Below are 20,688 nucleotides of genomic sequence, written 5' to 3' on the forward strand. Positions count from 1 at the left end.
ACTGAATAATTCCAAGATCCACTCAATCTGTTCAAGTCTCATAAATGGCGACAAAAAATCATGAATACGATCGCATAGCAGGAGAACAAGAGCATATCCTCATCTTGCCAGACGGGAGAAATCTAGCATATGCGCATAACGGACCAACAGCTTCACGTACGGTTGTGCTATTCTTCACTGGACTTTTCAGCGTTGGATCCGCACCTAGAATTCCAGAACCATGTCGTGAAATCAGAGCCCACTGGATTGCCCCTACATTATTAGGGATGGGCAATACCAGTACACGAGACCCTACGGTGCCTTACCATGTTTGTCTCGCGAGAGACATAGCCGCACTCCTCCAACATTTATATCCAACAAATGATTTCGATACACTCTATATTTCAGGCGGATCATATGGGACGGTCCCTGCTCAGATGATATACGGGGCAAACTACGACCTATTCCCAGCCGGGCGCAAAATTGCCGGATGTCTCTTGATAGTAGGCCTTTCACCTGTTCGATATCATGATGGCTATGCGAAGGATCTCAGCTGGCAGGGTTGGCTCTTGTTTGGGCCTCTAACACAGCTGTTACCTTTTCATCTACTCCAATGGCTTTTCAGAATATTTGTTGGGCGACAGCTGAAAGATCTAAATGGGGCGAAGGACTTTCTGTATAAAACAGCCATCAATAGAATGGACACGAACGAAAAGATAGCGATGGAGTGTTGGCTAGAGAAGAATAGATTGACCGAGGACGAACTCGTTAATGAGATGGCCAAGGGAAGTATGGAGTGTTGTCTGAACTGGGATGGATTTATGGAATTATCCGATATCATCCACTCTGATTGGGGATTTGATCCGAGACAACTTGATGATCAGCACGCATCTAAACCCGTACTTCTGGTCGAATCAACAGCCGATCAGATTGGTGGAAGTGCCAATTCATGGCTCTTGAAGAGTTACCGATCAGCAAGATTAAAGGAAGTCCCCGGAGGTCATAGTTCAGCATTGTTTCACATTGACGAGATCTGGAAGGAGTTTATAGAAAGTGAGTAGGCCTGCTGGGCTACTAACTGTTGTAGACTATCACTTGCTTATCGTTGATACAGTGTGTTAAACGCCAAGATTGTTACTAGAATTTCCCCTTGAGTTTGTGAATGGGACATCTTCGTTATTTCGTCAAGAATTAGGTACATATTTGATTTTTTTTTCTTTCAAGTAGGTTTTGCCATGTCACCCCGGCTTTTGCCCGTAGACAAAATGTACTTTTGTATAGAGATGAAGTGATAAATCTTTGAGTTCGCGGCGTACGCCGGCTAAAAGTGCTTCAATCTGTATACGATGCCAACCAAGCGTACGAGTAAACAGAGCATAGCAATATGGAGGCATGGCTTCGAGCATGTTAAGCTGGTGGAATCTACCTAGCTCTTTTAGCTTCGGATCCTTTGACCACGGACTTTGAGGCAGCTAGTATACAGTGTAAGCGTTTTTCGAACCAATAGCTGAAGCAGAAAACGAACCTTGAATATTACTTCTTTCACATTAATGAATCCTGCTCTCTCCATTCGATTTTTCCAGGTTGATATTGAAGACATGTCTTTCCCGAAGACTCTTGAAGCTCCGTGTAGCTCCTTTGCGACGTCTAGCATGCTCGATGCTCTGAGGTGAGTATCATCATCGGAATATGTATTGACCTCCATGCTGGACATTTCGCACCAGCCACCAGGGTTCAGGTTTTCGTATATGCGTTGGAATAACTGATCATGGTCCCTTATGCTCCCTTCCATTTCTCGTCCATGGACATAGTCAAATTTATGGCTATACGTCCATGGCTCTTCAAAGTCATCCACTTCAAATCGGCAATTTGGTGGTACCCTGTCAAAGTTGGTCATTGTTGCCCTTTAACATTTGTTTGAAATGATCCTTACCATGCAGGTTGTATGGGACTGAGATCAATCCCTGGTTTTATTTAGTCCTGAGGTTATTTCCTAATGCGAAAAGCTTAACATACCAACGACTTCAGAAGCCGGATTGTCACTAGGAAATGTTAGGGCCCTTCGTTCTCATTGATCATTTTTTTATGAGCACTTACTCTGCAAAATCAAGTGCCCATATCCCTGTACCAGTCCCTAAATCCAGAACCCTCCCGGGATTTTTAACTGGCGCTAGATGGAGCTCGCCTTTAAGCAGCATCAAATAGATATGATGGCTCTGACGTGATTCGTGAGTTAGAAGCTCATTCGAGTTTGTGGACAACTGCAAACTAACTAGATCAAGACGATCTTGCTCTCGCTCATCGTTGGGCTAAAAAACAGGTCAGTTGAAGTCTTTTGATTTGAAGAGAGTCCCATACCAAGAAATATTCCCCTTCGTGGAATGAATGATATCTGCGACCGTTCTACACAGACTTAACGCAAGTCACAAGGTCAGACACTGGGATATTCACCTCATATCTGCGTCCTGGTTAGAATCGAAAGTTGCCCAATGGTGTTTTGCGATATACACATACTGGTAATTAAACGCGGTCGAAGTGATACTCTCGGTGTAGCTCTCATTGCTTATCCTTATTCAGGAGGTTAGCAAATTCGATTTGTAAAAGACATAATCGGCTACTCACGAGCCATTGTATGCTGAGTCGACATCGGATACCTATGATTAAAGGATATTTAGTCTAACCTAGAGCTTCTCGAGAGTAAATGAAGAGTAACACACGTCGGCTTCGTGGACAAACGAGCCGTTGTCAATTTGGTGATGCATGCCCTACCACACCTTATTTGGCTAGGCTAGGGATGGATCGCGTGAGCCCCGACTCGGAGTAAATGAAAAATCGATCTAAAGATCGGGCACCGGGCGATAAGTATGTTTGAAGGAGAGAGAAAATCTAAGAATCTCTTCTTCTCCGCCACACCGACTACAGTCTTATGACCCCTCCAGCTTGGAGACAGTTGTTAGGGTGCCAGAGCCTCGGGACTTCCGTTCGGTCATGATTTCTCCCCTCCACTTCCGAACTAGGGCACAAGGGTTCCATTTTGTTCCGGAAAGAAACCAGCAGCAATCCCGACAGTTTGGTATTAGGCTCTAAAGGCAGCTCACGGGAATTTGTTTGGTCGTCATGGAAGGTATCTACCAATAGTGCCCTCCAACAGGTGAATATGATTCGTCGATTTGGGATTGCTGATCCGCAGAAGGTCGAGAACGGACCTGCTCAAATCCAATCAACTGCTGCAGAGGAATGTGGACCGAGCTGCGAGGATCTGGTACCATTTTTACATACATTTCCTCACCTTGAAATTTGGAGAACATCTGCGACAACCGGGACCTCGAAGGCGCTAAAGGATAGGTGCAGTACACAGGTGGGCAGATAATATGGATCGATCATCATACAGTTTCCGGTTTTCTCTTTACTCTTGTTGTCTTATAGAATTGTACAACCTTTTCATTGCTTTTTCTTCCGAAAATGCCCCTAGTCCATAGTGAATCAATACATCGTACGTAACATTACGTGGGCCAATGAACCGGGATATGGGGTTAGCCGCAGTGATTTTCACGACACACACACACACAATCTTTACACACGTATGTAGTACTAGTCGAACCCGACTGACCGGATCACCCTGAGCGGAGTTATAAGCATGTCTTGGCGTCTTCTTCGCAAGGACAATAATCGATGAGGGCTCGTCTCGGGTGCCCCTCTCTTTTGTATCCATCCAGCTTTGTGCATTTCGGCTTTGGGTATATCAGGTCGGCTACTTAACAGTTTTTGTCGGTCCATCTGCATTCAATGAGCTGGAGGAAAAATGTTCTGCCAACTTTCTGAACCATATTACGGCCTTCTTTACACATGAATATGTACTATTTCAAATACATTTCTTCTCCTAGGACTGAATGGAACATGCTAAACCTCTCATGAATAATAGCTTGACCACAATTTTTCAATATCATATAACTCAAGTTCTATCTATGTCGAAGAGCCTTTCGATTCCCAATTTCTCAATAATCTTTTGGTCTCCTTACTGTATATCGATAGACCATAATATGTTAGATCGACTGGAAGAACTGGAGATGGTTGAGTTTGGACTGGTGGTGCATTGCTTCAAGTCCAGGGTATTCTATCTAAGTTAACAAAGTGAACCGAAGAGTAGAATCAGTATCTCCGATCCCCATTATCCATCTGACGAGTTCTCATACTCCCATAGTTTCTCGGATGTCGAGATTTTCTTCATTTTCTACGTCGGCCTTAACATGGCAGTTTATGCCTTATTAATAAGGTATCAACATATTGATGCCTCGGTTGATGTCATCTCCGCTCAACTGGAAGTCTCCAAATTATCCAAGTTTCCCTCGTCCATTCGCCTTCCAATTTACACTCTTCTTTCTCCTTTGTGCAGCACCTCGCAACATCTATATATTGATACGAATGACCTCCCCACCATTTTAGTGCGCATCATCCACAAAAGAAGCCGCGCTGTTCTCTCTCAACCTCTGTGCCACGAATCAACAATGACCTCACCTACCAGGAAACCTCCGGCCCCGGTCGTCCTCCTGGTATATCCAATAACTTTACTAGTTGGATCATTGTTTTCCATGATTTCTCCGACCGCGCGCGCATCAAGAGCAAGTTCAGGGACGTCACCGTCTGGTGCTCTGGCTCCCTCCCTCGCTGCCGATTTGCACATCTCCGAAAGTCCAGTTAACTACTTCGCTCGGAAGAACAACATCTTCAATGTCTACTTTGTAAAGATTGGGTGGCTGTGGACGACATTAGCTTTCGCTTCACTTCTCATTTGCCAACCAGCCTACCGTTCTTCCTCCCAACAACAAACACGTTCCCGGCGTATCCTCCAAGCCGTCCTCCGTTATGCATTCGCAACATCAGTCTGGTATTTGATGACACAGTGGTTCTTTGGCCCTGCCATTATTGATCGCGGCTTTGTTGTCACTGGTGGCAAGTGTGAACAAGTAATGGACAAAGTTGAGAATCTAGGCCCGCAAGCAAGTGAGAGTCCTTCTGCCCAGCTAGAGACACTCTTCAGCGCTGCCGCTTGCAAGGCTGCTGGCGGAGCCTGGGCAGGAGGGCATGACATCAGCGGACATGTTTTCATGCTTGTTTTGGCGACTGCCTTTCTATCATTCGAAGCAATCGGTGTTGGGGCTTTCGCTGCACCATCCACGACCCCGCAGGACAAAGGCGAAGCATCCCGCACTCGCAAGTCGAGCGACCCTGCAAGCCTATCGGTCGATGAACAATCAGATTCATCCGACCCACTGAGAAGATGGTGTCTGCGTCTGGTCTGGGGCGTGGTTGGACTTGGTTGGTGGATGCTTTTCATGACGGCTATATGGTTCCATACGTGGCTAGAAAAGGTAAGGCGTCACACCTTTACTTCCTCGATCTTTTTTTTTGGAGACTAATACTAACATCCTTGTCTCAGTGGTCTGGTTTAGCTGTCGCTCTAGGTACTGTATACGTTCTTTATATTCTTCCTAGAACCCTGGCACCCTGGAGAGACGTCATTGGTGTTCCAGGGGTATAGGCGCTCTGGCAAGGTGTTCTTTATTATTGTGTATATTCTCGTGTATGTGTATGTATGATAAATGGCATTCAGTCGGCGTAGACCTGCATTTAGAAACAGCATGTGCGACGCAATCCTTATTCGACTTTTGACACTTCCCAACCCTTGACATATTTGAGCTAAGAGTAGCATATACATTCATATACAACGATTCTGAGTAATCGCTCTTGTCTCAATCCAGGACAGCAGCATCAGGCTCTTTTCCGAAGTATCCTGCACAGAACGCTTGATATAGAAAGTCAGCATATAAACAGCAAAGATTGAGATATTTAGCTCATACTTACCTCCCGGGATAAGAGCTGATGCGTACATGACATGCGTGATTGGTTTCAAACTATCAGGTGTAAGTCCCTTGGCTATCGTGAGTTCCATGTAAGGATCCCATGCAGCGATGATGGAATCGGCCCAAGACTTCAGATCAATAGATCCCTCTTTTTCTGTCATATGCTCTGATTGGCACTGAGCTCCCATGGAGGTCCCAAATTCTCGAAAAGCCAAGCGAAATTTGATATTCCGCATGAGATATTGATTTATCTCGAAGAGATCGTCTGGGTTTAGGGTTAGACCGGATTTGAAAATGGTAGGACCTGCCAAGCAGAACTCACATAATTGTTTAAAGCATTTTCTGGCCAAATTTGATGCCCATCTTTCTTTTTCGGAAAACCAATGCGCTGTCCAAAGAGTCATTCCTAGATCAAGAGGGTCACTCGAGACAAAGTGCTCGCCCTTGCGCTCCATAACTCGTTTATAGTCATTGACTTCTTCGGCTAGGACGCTGCCGTCACCTGCTTCCATTGCAGCAGCTTGCAGAAGTCGAAAAACAACAAATCCATCAATAGGGTCAAGATTTCCTTCAGAAGAAACAAGAGGCAATGAAAGATTCATGGACATCTTCCAAACCATCCGTGGTTTTGGGCCAAAGCGATCAAGAAAGAATTTTGGATGAATTGCTCGGGCCAGCTCAACGGCCATGCGATTGTATTTGATATCCCCTGAGGCTTTGGACATACGATTCAAGGCAAACATCCAAATCGTCAAGTAGTGATGGTATTGCCCATCACAGTCAGATCCATGCTCGTCAGTTTTGCCAATTCTGAGTCCACCACCCAAGGGGTTGGCATCTGTAGCTCCTGGTAGCCTGGATAGCCCATCTCTAGTCCGGCCAAGAACGTCATGCACAGTCTCAATCAAGCGTCCAGCCATTAAGAGATACCGGTCATCATTGACTGCACCTCCGCCTGCCTTCGAATACTCCCTATGCATTGTTAACAGATTGATCACCCCAAAAGCATCTGTCCACAGATAGCATCCACGATGACCACCAGATCGTCGGGGTGGTGTCCATTTCTCTGGCTCTTCGATGATGCTGAAATCCCCATAGACCGCTTCCATGGCTGATTGGAAACGATCAAGCTTTGGGGAGGGACTACTTGTAGGGAGTGCCATCTTGCGATATCTGAGACATTGAAAACCGAGTTTCTTAATGATTATTGATGGGGATTTTGCAAACATCAGAGGTGGCAATCGATTCGTGAGGGGATTGAGAGAAGTTCCATTCCGGAAATGATACTTGCATCCCATGGTTCCAAGCAACTGATTTGTGGCTTTAATTCACGAAAGTATGACGTGAAGTCATTATGACTGGCCAGTTACACGGGGTTGAGATCATTTGGTTGGCCCTGTAGGAAATACGCAAATACCTTCTTGAGTATTGAAAAAGTAGTCTTGATAAAACAAATTATCTTCCAAAGTTGTCAATTCTGCCATTTCCGGCATCTATAGATTTATGCGACTTATTCCTTTCCAGAGAGTAATAGCCCCCATGACACATCTACAAGAGCTATTTAATCAGGCAATCCAACCTTTGCCTGCGATTGAAGACGAAAAATTCGCTTCTCATTTCGATACTTTTGCTGGAAAGCAAGTAGTTCTCCTGGGAGATGGTAGCCATGGGACCTCCGAGTTCTACTCTGCACGGGCGGAAATCACCAAGCGACTGATTCAGCAGCACGGTTATACGATGGTTGCAGTTGAAGCAGATTGGCCAGATGCGGAAGCTATCGATAGATACGTGCGTATGCGACCAGGGCCAAAAGCTGGGGTTGGTGGCATAGCAAAGGGCCATGAACCATTCAAAAGATTTCCAACGTGGATGTGGCGTAACCGTGAAATGCAACAGTTGGTAGAATGGATGCGTGACTGGAATACGCATCAACCAACAGAAAGACGAGTGGGATTTTATGGATTGGATCTATACAGTATGGGCGCTTCAATTCAGGCAGTTCTCGATTATCTTGACGCTGTGGATCCCGCAGCTGGCAAAGTAGCGCGGAAACGATATGGTTGCTTAGAACCATGGGTTGATGAACCAACTTCTTATGGTCTATCAGCCCTCCACGGAATGGATGATTGCGAAAGCGAGGTAATGGCCATTCTGCGAAACCTTCTCAACAGGAGAATGGAATACATTGATAAGAATGTGCCAAGCAGCGGCGCGGAAGAATACCAAAGTGGTAAACAGAATGCGTATTTAGTACGCGATGCAGAAAAATACTATAGGGAGATGTATTGGAGCTCAGAGACGTCGTGGACAATGCGAGATACGCACATGTTCGACACTTTGCACCGCTTGATGCAGCATCGTCCTCCACCCGCGAATAAGGCAATCGTCTGGGCTCATAATTCCCATGTTGGGGATGCACGTTATACCAGCATGGGCATGCGTCGGAACGAGGTTAATACTGGACAACTCTGTCGAGAGCGTCTTGGTCGGGAGAACGTCTGTATACTTGGATGTGGAACACACACTGGTACAGTTGCTGCTTCACATGATTGGGATGAGGATATGGAGGTGATGGATGTCAAGCCCTCTCGCTATGACAGCTGGGAAATGATAGCCCACGAGTCAAATATCCCAAGTTTTGTCATCGACCTTCGTCGTGACAGGATTGACCGTACTTTGCGAACAGCGATGGCAGCCGAAAATCGACTGCAAAGGTTTATAGGTGTGATCTATCGACCTGACACAGAGAGAGTATCCCATTATTCACACGCCTTTCTTCATAAACAATTCGATGGATATATTTGGTTCGATCGAACTGAAGCTGTGAAGCCTCTGGAGAGTATCCAGCCAAAGACAAGCCTCGGGAAAGAAGAGACATATCCTTTCGGACTTTGAGGTTCTTGTTTCGAATCTTTATCCTTGTTTAGAATCAAGTCATGGGGAGAAAATGATCACGAATAACCTCCGGGTAGAAGATGGCTCAAGTCTCCTAATCCAGTCAAAACAAAAGAGTCAAAGTCTCCCCATCCAGTCATACCTGCAAGACAGGAGGGCGGACTGGTATCCTGTGCCAATTCGGAGAGCCATCCGTTTAAGTCTTGATGACCCTGGGCTTGCGAATTGTATTCTGTTCCCCTCCCCTGATGTTGTTGAGTTACAGTCTCGGTGATACCCGCGCTGGGAGATGGAATGCCCAAGAAATCGCCGTCACCTGCATATTGATTGGTTATCTTGTGTGCCTCTTTCCGTAACTCTTCTAGCACCACAACATATCGCTGAGCAAATGATGACTGAGTTCCACATTTTGCAAGCTCAAGCTGAGCACCTTCGCCGACCTGGAGATATCTGCTATATTCGCGATCTGGATCCGACCAGTTTTGGATAATATAGACATATAGTACGACAATGGCACAGAAAACGTTATAATGTGTAAACTGGAGGCCATGAGGAGTTAGTCCAATATCAAGATACTCTGTTCGGAAAAAACCCACCCAAAAGGAATTGTACATGCGTCTCGTCTGGCATAATTTTTGGAACATCTCGACTGTTCTTAACGCGGCCTGAATGCACTTTTCCACGTTGTTTGCAATGGCATCCTGCAGATTTGAATGACTGGCACTTCGCTCTCTTCCTAAAGACGCGAGATTTTGAAGAAGAAAAGGTCGATATAGAAGAATTTGAGCGTGCTCATATGCTAGATTCAAAACACTGCATTGCCGTTGGAATGTAATTTGAAGTAGTTCAATGTTGGGCGTATCCAAGAAAGTAGCAATTCTTGCTCTCCATTCTGAAAGTTCAAATTCGTACTTTCGAGCGATATCTGTCTGCGTTGACAGAGATTTTTGTTGAATTCCATAGAGCTCTCGTAGAATACCACTGATTAGTCGCGATAGTCTGATGAAGATATTAGACTAGACCTCTCATAATCAATTGTAGAGAATCTTCTGCTTACTTTGCATGGCATATTGATGCTAGCATTAGACTTTGTCTTGGCGAGTTGGGTGGAAGAATGGCATTTGGGAGAATCTGAGAATCATTCGCGCATGTCGGAAAGTCCTAGATGATAAATTTGTTAAATCATAGTGAGATCAATAAAGCAATGTGGACTGACCTGGTCGACATCTTCATCATGGAAAATCTTCGGCCTGCCCAGAGCTGCACTCAAATAGTTATCCAGGCTGTACGCACACCAAAAGACTCTTCTCCTGCACTCTTCGTCGATATGGTTTGTAACCACCTCTCTCCTCCTCCGCCTGTTAAGCCCAATAGCATGTGCAAGACGAGCAGTTGTTCCGAAGAGACTCCAGCAGTGGTTCATTCGTGACTCTGAAAGAAGATAGAAGCATTGCGCTAGACGTGCCTGAATGCTTATGAGGTTGACCGGACCCTTTTCTTGGGACAGATGATTTTCGCAGGCAGCGAAATATGCATTGCTAATAGAACGGTCAATAAATAAAGGGCAGAATATGAGATTTCATCAACGCCGAAATGCAGACTCTCACCTGTTTACTGACTGGCCAGCTGTAGACTCCATGCCGGAAGTATACTGTTTGCCCTGGGCCATAACCATCAATATAACCGCTTTCATTGCCCGATCAATAGTCTTGTTTGCCCCTTGGAGATCAAAGTAAAAGGTATGAACCCATTGTTCCACTGTAGCCTGGTGTAGGAAGCGATGAGTAGGGAAAGAGAATTCAAAGTACCTATTGACCAAGATAAGAGCTTCATCAATAGGCGGAAGCACAAGAAACTGATGGTCATAATCTGGAAGAGGTGCATCACCAAAGTTGAAAATAAGTTCCGAAGATGTTTTTTTCAAATTATCACTGAGCCTTTTCTGAACACGTAGTAAGAAGGATACCCCGGATGATGGACCGACATAATGCCCTTCAAGGTCAGTTTCTTCGGCCTCTTGGACTTGAGAATTTATGGTACGTTTCTCGTCTCCTAGCACATAAATAGGTTTGTGAGAGCTCCCATCGAGGATTCTCTGTCCTTGCAAAGAGGGGACTGAATCTGGGGCCTCTGAGATGATGGGCTCCTTCAAAATAGAGTCGTTATCTGAGGCATGCAGCTGCCCAGTGGAAGCAGCCTGAGACTGTCTTTCAGTTGGCGTGAGACACTGTTTCAAAGTGGTGGCCTGGAGCTTTTCCCATTCCTCTTCAGCTGGGCTTTGGGGCGATTGCAAGTCTAGGATTCTCTCTTGATCCATGACTGGTATACGGGGGATTTTCCCTCTTTTGTAACCTGCATTGTACTGACACTCGATCTCCGAACGAAAGCATAGTGAGCAAGGCAAAGTCCCTGAGCACCGAAGCTTTTTCCTAGACTATTAATCAGACGCTAGCATTTCTTCTTTTCTTGGAATTCGAGCTTACCTCTTGCATGTGTCGCATGCACGCGTTACTCGAACTCGTTCCTTGCCTGAACGGCGCCTGCTAGACTGGAATTCAGGCATCTGGTCTGGTTTGATAGCAACTTTGTTGATGAGTTGTGCAATATGCCATGGGAAATTCAGCATGGAAGTTAAGTCAGACCAGCTTGGACATCTCTTAGTCTGGGGTACCCCGCAGATTAATCGTTGTCAACATAGTCTCCACTTTCGAATGTCTCGACTTGGCTTTCTTTCTTTCCCGGTTTTGTTTGCAAAGAGCTTAAGTTTAAGTCTTTTCATCTGAATAGAAAGGTACATCTACACGCTTTAAGCTAGCCAATGGTCTGATCTACAGGGGGCCGCGTACTACACTAGAAGGTATAGTAGAAACAAACCCATGTACTTCTACATCTACCCGTTGATCATACTGTCTCTCTGCGCAAATCCTATAAAGTTGTAGGATGCACCCTGTTGTGACTAAAATACCTCCAGATCCGCGTAAGCTCTTTGCTATTCCTTCGTGACATCGAACTTGGGAATTGGTATGTTCAAAAAATCCATAGCTAAACTGGAGCTCGGAAAAGCGCTCGGAAAAGCGCAGTCCCACAGCCGTTGGCTGGATTATTCGTTGCTGACTTCCACCAATAAGAGTTCCCGTAGAGTATTATACGGGATGGAACATCAGATGTCACCGAGAAAGTACTACTTTTTGTCGGTGGCATCTGATGTTCGTAATCCCTGAAGTAACTTCAATTGAAACCAGACGTTGCATGCGATGTGCCAGAGTGCATCGCTTATCGTCGTGTCAGATCATTTGAGCTCGTGAACATGGACGTTTCCGTACTGGCTGAAGATGAACATTCGTTCATTACTGGGATCTGCCTTAGGTATGGTGATTGTCTATCAACAATTGATTTTGGTTATCAGATTCCTAGAAGGCAGGTCAAGATTTATCTTTGCAATCGGTAGCCGCGTGGATTTGAAGTCTTTGCTGGCGAAGGGGGTATCCAAGCTCTCTTTCCTATCTTCAAATACGAAGGAGATGGCTCTAATAGTGTAATTGGTAAGACAGATTCAACCTGCTATGATATAGTCCTTACACCAGATGGACAAATTAGGGCATTTACCGGTAATTTTGATGTGAGTCAAATCCTTTTATTTAGATGCTCTTAAAATCCAGACGGCTAACCTAATGTTTCGGACATAACACTAGCATTGCAGGATGGTCAATTTTGGAGTAGGCTCACTACGTCCACAACCATAATGCCGTCGTTCTATCAATCACCCGCTCATGGTATTTGCCCTTAATTTTGGTGGGTCAAGCACCTATGCGGTGCTGCTTTGCTGCTTAATTATCTAGTGTGTCTTCAACAACCACCGTCTGTTAACATTCCTCTCGATTGTTCATCGACTAACTTTACTCGGCGAGCGCTGGTAGATTGCCCCCAAAAGTTCCAGACCTCAGGTTCCAGTAATCATTCTAAACTAAGATTTTTCGGCATGATTAACGGTTTTCTCCTGTTACTTTCTGCTGAGTGATAGAGCTTCGTCATCCAGAGCACCCACTTAAATAGGCATCTAGGTAGCTTCCATGCATAATCTCCATCCATCTGCATCTTCCCCCCTCTAGCACTTTCAAATTCTTAAAGCTTTTGCCTTGAGTTCTCAGGCTTCCTTCAACTGGCATTTTTGTTTGTGGTTCTTTGGTTCTTCAACAGTTGCAAGATGGACATTAAAGCGGTGTTAGTTCAGGGAAAAAAGTACTTTGCAGAATCATATATTTCAAATACCGGTAAGCTCTGTCCTCTATATCCTATTCAGACCTCGCCCCGACTTAGACCTCGCCAAGCCCTAGGGCATTGTTATGCCACATTGGTAGCACCCATTTTCACAATGACCCTATATCAAGAAATTCCTGATAGTTTTAATCATATCTCATAGTAAGAAACGGAATCCCTGGGTCACAGCTCTTCCTGGCAGCCCGTGCTCTTCATTCGCGTCCTGCTGAACTCCACTTACGTCAATATCCAGGCCCTCTTCGTTGTCCAATTGCTTGTTCAAGCGGCCAAGAACAATCCTGATTAGTGTGGCGAAGCAAATTGTCATGGCTAGTAAAGCCAAATTATGCGAAAATGCAGCAACGAATCTTGGACTTGCAGAATCTATGCGAACAAGCAGCTTTATTAGCTCATACAACTTGACATTCCTACCCAATGATGATCTTCGAACTAACCGGGGTATAAATAGGGTGTATATATCTGGCAGACATTACTCAGACAGTTTATGAGAGCTAAAGCCGCAGCTCTTTTTGAAGCAGGGCGAGGTAAGACTAGAAGAGGAATTAGTTTAGGCTTGTTTGATCGGCTGTGCTTCTACTCACCGTTTGATACATAGCCTAGCAATACCACATATCCGGCATATATGCCTCCTATCATCAGGCACATGGCACTAGAAATAACCATCAGAACGAGCAAAAGCGAGTATTTTTTCTGCGCATTCACTTACACATATCGGGCAGCAAATGAAGTATTTGCTAGCGGAATGATAAAAGCGATGATTGCAACAACTGGCGGAAGGGCAATGTGTAAGTATCGCTCGCCTGTCTTATCAGCATGCCACGCATTGATCAAAACCACGATTGTTCCAATGAGGTATGGAGGTGTGGTAAGAAGAAGAGTGTCAACAGTGCCCTTTCCTAGGCCAGCCATAACTCTACACACTGAGTCAGTCTTAATTGTCTTATACAAGTCGCGAAAGATGATACTGACATTGGGAAGAAGGTAGTGACTGCTCCAGCAGAGGTGCAACCATAGATTGCACCAAGAAGCAGCCAGGTTTTATAATCACTTATCATTAGTCTTTAGTCACTTTCCTGGCTGAAGTAAATTAGGATAGACATACGTAAAAGCAAGCTTGGCACCGTGGAACATAGACTGGTGTTGACTATCAACCCAGTCTTCTTCGCCAATATCAGCTTCCAATCTCCAAGCAGCAAATTCTTTTTCCCGATCAGTGAGCCATGATGTAGTGCGGGGCAGATCAGGTATGATAAAGGCCGCCAGCAAAGCCACGAATACCTAACGTGGAATCAGTATCATTCCAAATTTTGTTTTATTATTTGCTCTCAGTCTTACCGTGATGACACCTTCAATGATAAAAAGCCATCTCCATGCGGCGATTCCTTGAGCTCCAGCTAAACCATTCGTGATGCCTGCCGCAATGAGACCAGAGAATGCCCCTGAAAGTAGGGATCCTGAGTATAAAAGAGCAGTTCTCTTTCCGAGCTCCTTGCGCGTGTACCATGCCGACAGCAAATAAAGACACCCAGGCTTTTTATATCATTAGCAAAAAAGTTTTATGAATTGAGCTGTTTAGCTTACAAAATATGCAGCTTCAACGAATCCGAGAATGAATCGACAGGCTAAAAGCCCTCCGAAGCTTTTGGTGGCGGCGGTGGCCGCCGAAATTGTACCCCAAGCAAACATACAACCGGGAAGATAGATTGAAGGCTTGCCGAACTTGTTCAAAATCATATTTGATGGTACTATATTAATTTTCCAAGTTATTAGGCTGGCACTTCTCAGGGATGTGTTCGAGTTTATCAGAGCTAGATCAAACCTTGCATCAATAGATAACCAACGAATAAAATGCTGACCACAATCTACAATCGTCAATAAAGAAAAGCGCAAGTTCTCGTGTTCGGTTTCAACGTACCTGGTACTGATTTCCCTTTAGGTTCAAATCTTTGTCCATACCGGCAAGTTTCGCAGATGCAATATTGTTGCGATCCAGATAATTCAAAATGTACATTATGACAATCATAATGAGCAATCGAGCGTCAATCTTTCGTACCAACTTTTTCTCCATCTTTTCCCTCTCTTCCTCAGTCAAGCCAACCATAAATGTTGGTATTCTCCCAGCCGAGTGGCCCGTGACATCTTTGTTGACAGTAAACTCCACATGGTCAGAATCGGCTGCCTTTGACCCTGGCATATTGTATAATGATTTCTATAGCCACACAGAGTATCACCTGTACCTTGGCAAGTCTTGGTCAAAGGTCAAAGGGCTTGAAATCCTCAATAAAGCTTGAATCGGGCTTGGCTAACTGACCATATTTGACTTCCAGTTTTTCCAGCTGGAGAAGTTGGATATCCGGGGTGAAACTGCGGGGTTGAGGGCCGATCAGTTTGACCTTGGCTCGGAAAAGTAGCGGCCATTTGCATTTCGTAAGATAGACCGGGGTTACCTATTTGGCCCCATTGCTAGAATCAAGGTTGATCAGTCAGAGTGGATTATCTTGCATCGGATATTCTGTCTCATACATTGTGGCGTAGTACTCAAGAAGGTGCTTAATAAATGGAGGCCCACATAACTCACGGCCCACCGAGCATAATATCTCAATACCGCGACAATTTTCAATATACGGACCATCCCAAGGCTTATTACTATTGGATAGGTACGGTATCGGAGTGTAAATGCAGTGTCTTGTTCTGGTTTTAATTGAATGAGTACCTACGTGATTATACAAAATTACGAATTCGTTTTAGCTAAGAAGTCATAGAATAAAGATCGGGTTTTAGATGACTTCGAAGATACTATCAACCTAGGGAAGTGCTGAATTATAATGTACTACGAAGATGAATAGGGCAAAGGTCTCCCTAGTGTTATCAAAAGCTGGAATTCGCTCGAACACATGACATGGAAAAGACTACGTACACGTTGTTTTGTAATTCGCGAACACTGCCTAATTTGGAGGCATGTGCCACTGATCACCCACGCGGAATCCCTCCGGAAAAGGATCTGTCGAGTCGAGAACAACTTGCTTGAAGCTCGTTATCCAAGCCCGGCCTTTCACGGTGGGTAAGACAGCTGCATATTCTCCAACCTTTGTGGTCCCACGAATGCGGCTCACGAACTCGGTGCCAATGATGCTTCGATGTTTAAATATCTCTCCTTCTTTTATTTGGCCGCGAGCATGTAGCACTGCCAGACGAGCAGATGTCCCGGTGCCACAAGGGCTCCGGTCAAAGCGTCCCGGCGAGACAACAGTGGCATTCGCAGCCACCTTGCAGCCGTCTTCGATCCTCAGAGGCTCAGTAAACACCAACACACTAAATCCCTTGATTCCCGGGTTTTCCGGATGTATTGGCGTATATGCTGCTTCCACGGCGCGCTTGATACGCTCGCCAGTTTCTATCAGCTGCCGGGATTGTTGGTTGTCTACCATCAAACCCAATGAACCAACATCCACTAAAACGTACATCATACCGCCATATGCAATATCAACGGAGACTTGTCCGACCCCTGGAACCATAACCTTATAGTCGAGCTCAAAAACAAAAGAGGCGACATTATCGAACTCGACACTTTTGCATTTGCCAGCCTCGCATTCGGCAGTGACAGTCACAAGTCCGGCGGCAGTGTCTAATGTCACTTCAGTGATCGGTTCTTTCATTGGGATCATTCCAGTTTCAAGAAGTACTGTGGTAGTACAGATTGTATTGGACCCAGACATGGGAGCATATTCCTCGCTCTCCATAATTAGAAAACCAGCATCTGCGCGAGGATCACACGCTGGCAACACGAGATTTGTGTTTATTGAAGATCTGCCGCGGGGTTCGTTTAAGAGGAGCTTTCGGAGGTCATCTTTTTTGGTCTGAAAATGTACCAATTTATCATACATTGTCTCGCCGGGGACATCCAAGACTCCGCCAGTGATCACATCTCCAACTTCTCCTTCGGAATGACATCCGACAACGGTCACAGAGCGTGAGAAGGGCATTTCAAAGTCAAATCAAGGTGATTTCTTCAGCTGGTCTTTGAAGAATGATGGACGAAGCGATGTGATTTGCGTCGTTGAGATTCGTTGGACTCAATTCTCCAATGAAGACTTTTTGGGTTCAGATTGCGTATGATATTTCTGGGTTGCCTCAATCTTTAAGAGGCCGTACCCAACATTATATACTTCCAAGATCGCGGGAATTGGAAGATGATTCTGAGTGATTTCCATTCGTTGTATCACCACCCTGAGGTATCTTTGGTCATGAACTCCTATCTAGCTGGCGCTGTAAGCGCTTTGAAATGGTGATTTCTCCACAATCCAAAAATGCACGGGGCAGGCCTAGACTCAAGTGATGTGATCATCCCCGCAAAGCCCACTGTCCTGCATCTCGTTCAGGAGGAACTGTCCATTTAAATTTAGGTTTTAGTGTATATCACAACCAATGGATTTCGCTGGCATTGCAAACAGAATTCCAAGTTCCGGCCATTATGGGTTTGAACAAGTGCGGATTCCTTTGTCGATCCAGGAGGGGCAGGTAAGACATCAGCCCCTCAAAAATTATCCATATCAAATCAAATAGTAATGAAAATTATATCGGTAGTTTTCGACTTCATTTCTGGTGACATCGCAGATTGGAATAATGATGAATGAATCTTCTGCGCTTCGATGGAAATTGAATGCCATGGGCGGTAACCGGTCACGTGGTCGGTGGGCGCAGAAAGGCGTTTTTCCCGCCACATGAGCCCATTTCCATATATGCATTTCAATTTGCTTTCGCGGGGATTGACGAGAGGCATATTACCGCGATATTTGGTGCTGAGTTCATCTCTAATATACCCGCGATGGACTAAATGCTGTCCAGCCTTCCATGTTACGCACGAACGGGGCCCGATCTCGCCTAGGATGTCTCTCCTGTCGGCGTCGCAAGAAGAAATGCGACGAGGTGAAGCCCACCTGCACAGCCTGCTTGCGCAATGATCTTCGTTGTGTATGGCCAGACTTGAATCCATCGACCAGGAATTTAGCTGCAGGATCAACCTTGCAGCAGCAGAGAGCTCCCAACGCTACTGCCCTTGTACCCGCTTCAAACGCGTGGGCCTTGGCTCCGTCTAGTGCGCATCGCAATTTACCGATTGCAACGATCCCTGCGTCCCCATCTCCATTTGTCGTACCTGGCTCGGTATTGTCGGGTTCAGAGACTTGGAGACTTCTCGATCATTATCTAAAAGACACTGCGAATCGACTCGCATGTTTGCAAGATAGCGCCAACCCATTTCTCAATACACTACTACCCGTTGCCCTTGGGGATGAGTTGCTAATGAACTCAATTCTTGCTCTCTCGGGGGTTCATCTCATGCAACGCTTGCCAGAACTGAACTCGGAACTGCAATCCTTGACCTGGTCAAGTTACACGCAGGCATTAAAGCAACTTCGGATCGCGCTATCGACGGCTTTCGGCCAGGGCAGTAGTGTAGATGCAGCATGGCGGGCTTTACTCGTCGTTTTGATATTTTACCTCTTAGAGGTATGTACAATCTTACCAAAGTTGGATCTTAAAATGAATGACACGGACTGACCACGTATATCAGGCTACAAAGGGTAATGATGCTAAAGCGATGCAAAGGCACCTAGAAGGTGCTCATCATCTGATGGCCTACGTCAAGAATTCAAATATGAACCCCACCCAGCCTAGTATAGTCTCTTTTACTACCGATCTATATCTCTATAACGCTGCCCTCGCGTCATTCACAACAAATTGCCCCCCCTACGCCCATTATGCTACCAGGCTCCTGGACAAATAATCCATCTGCGCCAAGTCCTGAGATCGGTGTCCTATGCGGCTGTGCCTATGAGCTATTTATATTGGCTCCACGAGTATCTTCCTTGCTATGGGAAGAATCATCTCAAGCCTCGTCGCCTGCTTCATCCAAACTTGACCTTCTCCAGCAATACCATGACTTACGGACACAGATCGAAGAATGGAAGCCGCGCAGCGACCAACAAGAACTGATATTGTGCGCCGAACTTTACCAACAAAGCCTTCTTCTACTTTTAGACTTTCGCTTTGCGGGAGAGAATGCAGAAGATTGCATTGACAAGGCATTCCAGGGTTTAGAATCATTGCTCTCACGCCTACCACCCACATCTCCCATTGCAACTACAGCTACATGGCCAGTCTTTGTTTTCGGCATGCATGCCCGGGATCCGCATCAGAAAGAGCTCACCCGTGCGTACCTTCGAGATTTGATTCGAATATTTGGAATGGGAGTCATGGAAACTGCTCTGAATCAATTGGAGGAGGTTTGGACTGCAGAACCTGGCCAAGTTGTGGCCAGTAGGTTCTTTACGAATGAAAATGAACTGCTCATGCTTTGCTGAGCACCTGTATATCACAATAATTATGAAACTTGGAATGAAACTTAATAGCATAAACTCAATGGCATATTTGGCTTGGCCTGATCAATGACATGTATCTCCGCGCAATCTTACTCTACAAGCTTGCTGTCTGATGCCTTACACAGTACTGTCACATTCACTTGAAACAACCCCTCTTTCTACCGTTCTTTCTACCCTATCGGAAATTTGAGACCAATAGTATTACCAAATTCTGTTAGAGCACATCAATTGAAATGGGTAGGTAGGTCAAAGTGGTAAGCAGCGTGTCTCAACCTTATGTTCTACCACTATGGTTGCCCGGCCTGTCATCCACCGTATGTTAGGAGGCACCTCAAGACCAAGCCCCCTTCAGGGATGGTGGGGATGTTCGATACGAGAACCTATATCAATGGATATTGCCCTCAAAATCAGAAATCGAGATTTACAGTAGTGCTTATCATGTTCAACCTTGGAATGTTCGTGGGATCTCGTCCATTTTGGGCGATGTAATGCGCCTAGGGTACTTTGTACGGGCAAAGCATATCTTCCACTACTTTATCAGCCTGCCAGACCATCACTTCCTTCTCTCTTTCTTTGGACTTATTGACATTTCTCTCCTCATATACTTCATACAAAGACTTCCAAGTTCTTTTCTAACGGCAGTGCAACCTGCAACCTTGGAGCAATACCGACATAGTATCACAGGGTACTCTGTGACATGCGCCTTCGTAATTCTCCCTTGTCGGGAGAATTACGAAGCCATGTCTATTTATCTGCATATTTGCACGATTCCAATATTGAAGGTCATACTACAATGGTATTATCGATCAACAATGTCGCGTCGAAGGATCCACCAGTCCCGATAATTTGTTGATTCGGTGTCAAACTAAATCTGTGGCCGATGATTCGACCATTCGCCGAAGCTCCTTCATACGCGGATCACTGGCCGAAGACTGCACTCTCAAATCTGCTTGGGTCACATAACAGCCATAGCGCTACACTAGATCGTCGCGGAGCTTGGCCTTTCGGTGGCAACAGACGATATACTATGTTCCACAATGCCCAACAAGCGTAACGTGAATGAGCACCCGGCCAATCAATGATATTAATAACAAGCAATATCTATGACCAGTCAAGATTGGAACTATTATCTACACCTCAGAAACCGTTTAGTTGTCATTTCTTTTCACCGCTTGTATAGGCTGAGGTTCTTGGACGTCCAGAATGATAAGCCTGATCACCTGGATCGCCATGAAAGGAGCAGGGATTCCAGTTCTACCAGATTAAGGAACAGAACAAGGAAGCTAAATCACACG

General features: G+C 45.4%; 10 protein-coding genes across 10 annotated transcripts; 5 read left to right on the plus strand and 5 right to left on the minus strand.

Moving 5' to 3' along the window:
- Positions 1–44: 44 nt before the first annotated feature.
- Positions 45–1,040, plus strand: N7469_011484 (uncharacterized protein; the record flags this gene model as incomplete). The annotated part of the gene is made up of 1 exon (XM_056650389.1): positions 45–1,040. One exon carries the CDS (start codon positions 45–47, stop codon positions 1,038–1,040), a length of 996 nt encoding a protein of 331 aa, XP_056495453.1.
- A 177-nt stretch (positions 1,041–1,217) lies between these two features.
- N7469_011485 (class I SAM-dependent methyltransferase) lies at positions 1,218–2,741 on the minus strand (the record flags this gene model as incomplete). The annotated part of the gene is made up of 10 exons (XM_056650390.1): positions 1,218–1,451; positions 1,505–1,859; positions 1,913–1,943; positions 1,996–2,021; positions 2,077–2,288; positions 2,338–2,382; positions 2,431–2,437; positions 2,494–2,547; positions 2,602–2,633; positions 2,697–2,741. The coding sequence occupies 10 exons, from the start codon at positions 2,739–2,741 to the stop codon at positions 1,218–1,220; spliced, it is 1,041 nt and encodes a 346-aa protein (XP_056495454.1).
- Positions 2,742–4,484: 1,743 nt separating this feature from the next.
- On the plus strand, positions 4,485–5,518 carry N7469_011486 (putative inositol phospholipid biosynthesis protein Scs3; the record flags this gene model as incomplete). Its single annotated transcript, XM_056650391.1, has 2 exons — positions 4,485–5,348; positions 5,417–5,518. 2 exons carry the CDS (start codon positions 4,485–4,487, stop codon positions 5,516–5,518), a joined length of 966 nt encoding a protein of 321 aa, XP_056495455.1.
- A 211-nt stretch (positions 5,519–5,729) lies between these two features.
- On the minus strand, positions 5,730–7,003 carry N7469_011487 (uncharacterized protein; the record flags this gene model as incomplete). Its single annotated transcript, XM_056650392.1, has 3 exons — positions 5,730–5,782; positions 5,842–6,105; positions 6,163–7,003. The coding sequence occupies 3 exons, from the start codon at positions 7,001–7,003 to the stop codon at positions 5,730–5,732; spliced, it is 1,158 nt and encodes a 385-aa protein (XP_056495456.1).
- Positions 7,004–7,379: 376 nt separating this feature from the next.
- Positions 7,380–8,735, plus strand: N7469_011488 (putative erythromycin esterase; the record flags this gene model as incomplete). Its single annotated transcript, XM_056650393.1, has 1 exon — positions 7,380–8,735. One exon carries the CDS (start codon positions 7,380–7,382, stop codon positions 8,733–8,735), a length of 1,356 nt encoding a protein of 451 aa, XP_056495457.1.
- Positions 8,736–8,791: 56 nt separating this feature from the next.
- N7469_011489 (fungal specific transcription factor domain-containing protein) lies at positions 8,792–11,052 on the minus strand (the record flags this gene model as incomplete). Its single annotated transcript, XM_056650394.1, has 4 exons — positions 8,792–9,734; positions 9,793–9,896; positions 9,952–10,273; positions 10,343–11,052. 4 exons carry the CDS (start codon positions 11,050–11,052, stop codon positions 8,792–8,794), a joined length of 2,079 nt encoding a protein of 692 aa, XP_056495458.1.
- Positions 11,053–13,504: 2,452 nt separating this feature from the next.
- On the minus strand, positions 13,505–15,207 carry N7469_011490 (MFS transporter; the record flags this gene model as incomplete). The annotated part of the gene is made up of 8 exons (XM_056650395.1): positions 13,505–13,543; positions 13,620–13,662; positions 13,720–13,926; positions 13,983–14,060; positions 14,116–14,291; positions 14,349–14,543; positions 14,595–14,732; positions 14,929–15,207. The coding sequence occupies 8 exons, from the start codon at positions 15,205–15,207 to the stop codon at positions 13,505–13,507; spliced, it is 1,155 nt and encodes a 384-aa protein (XP_056495459.1).
- Positions 15,208–15,958: 751 nt separating this feature from the next.
- N7469_011491 (proline racemase family protein) lies at positions 15,959–16,996 on the minus strand (the record flags this gene model as incomplete). Its single annotated transcript, XM_056650396.1, has 1 exon — positions 15,959–16,996. The coding sequence occupies one exon, from the start codon at positions 16,994–16,996 to the stop codon at positions 15,959–15,961; it is 1,038 nt and encodes a 345-aa protein (XP_056495460.1).
- A 442-nt stretch (positions 16,997–17,438) lies between these two features.
- Positions 17,439–17,738, plus strand: N7469_011492 (uncharacterized protein; the record flags this gene model as incomplete). Its single annotated transcript, XM_056650397.1, has 2 exons — positions 17,439–17,531; positions 17,598–17,738. The coding sequence occupies 2 exons, from the start codon at positions 17,439–17,441 to the stop codon at positions 17,736–17,738; spliced, it is 234 nt and encodes a 77-aa protein (XP_056495461.1).
- A 126-nt stretch (positions 17,739–17,864) lies between these two features.
- Positions 17,865–19,375, plus strand: N7469_011493 (Zn(II)2Cys6 transcription factor; the record flags this gene model as incomplete). Its single annotated transcript, XM_056650398.1, has 2 exons — positions 17,865–18,521; positions 18,695–19,375. The coding sequence occupies 2 exons, from the start codon at positions 17,865–17,867 to the stop codon at positions 19,373–19,375; spliced, it is 1,338 nt and encodes a 445-aa protein (XP_056495462.1).
- Positions 19,376–20,688: the final 1,313 nt, after the last annotated feature.

The sequence above is a fragment of the Penicillium citrinum genome (genome assembly GCF_028827155.1).
Source record: "Penicillium citrinum strain IBT 23319 chromosome Unknown utg000010l:1.0-1229701.0:1.0-1230130.0, whole genome shotgun sequence".
Lineage (NCBI taxonomy): Eukaryota > Fungi > Ascomycota > Eurotiomycetes > Eurotiales > Aspergillaceae > Penicillium > Penicillium citrinum.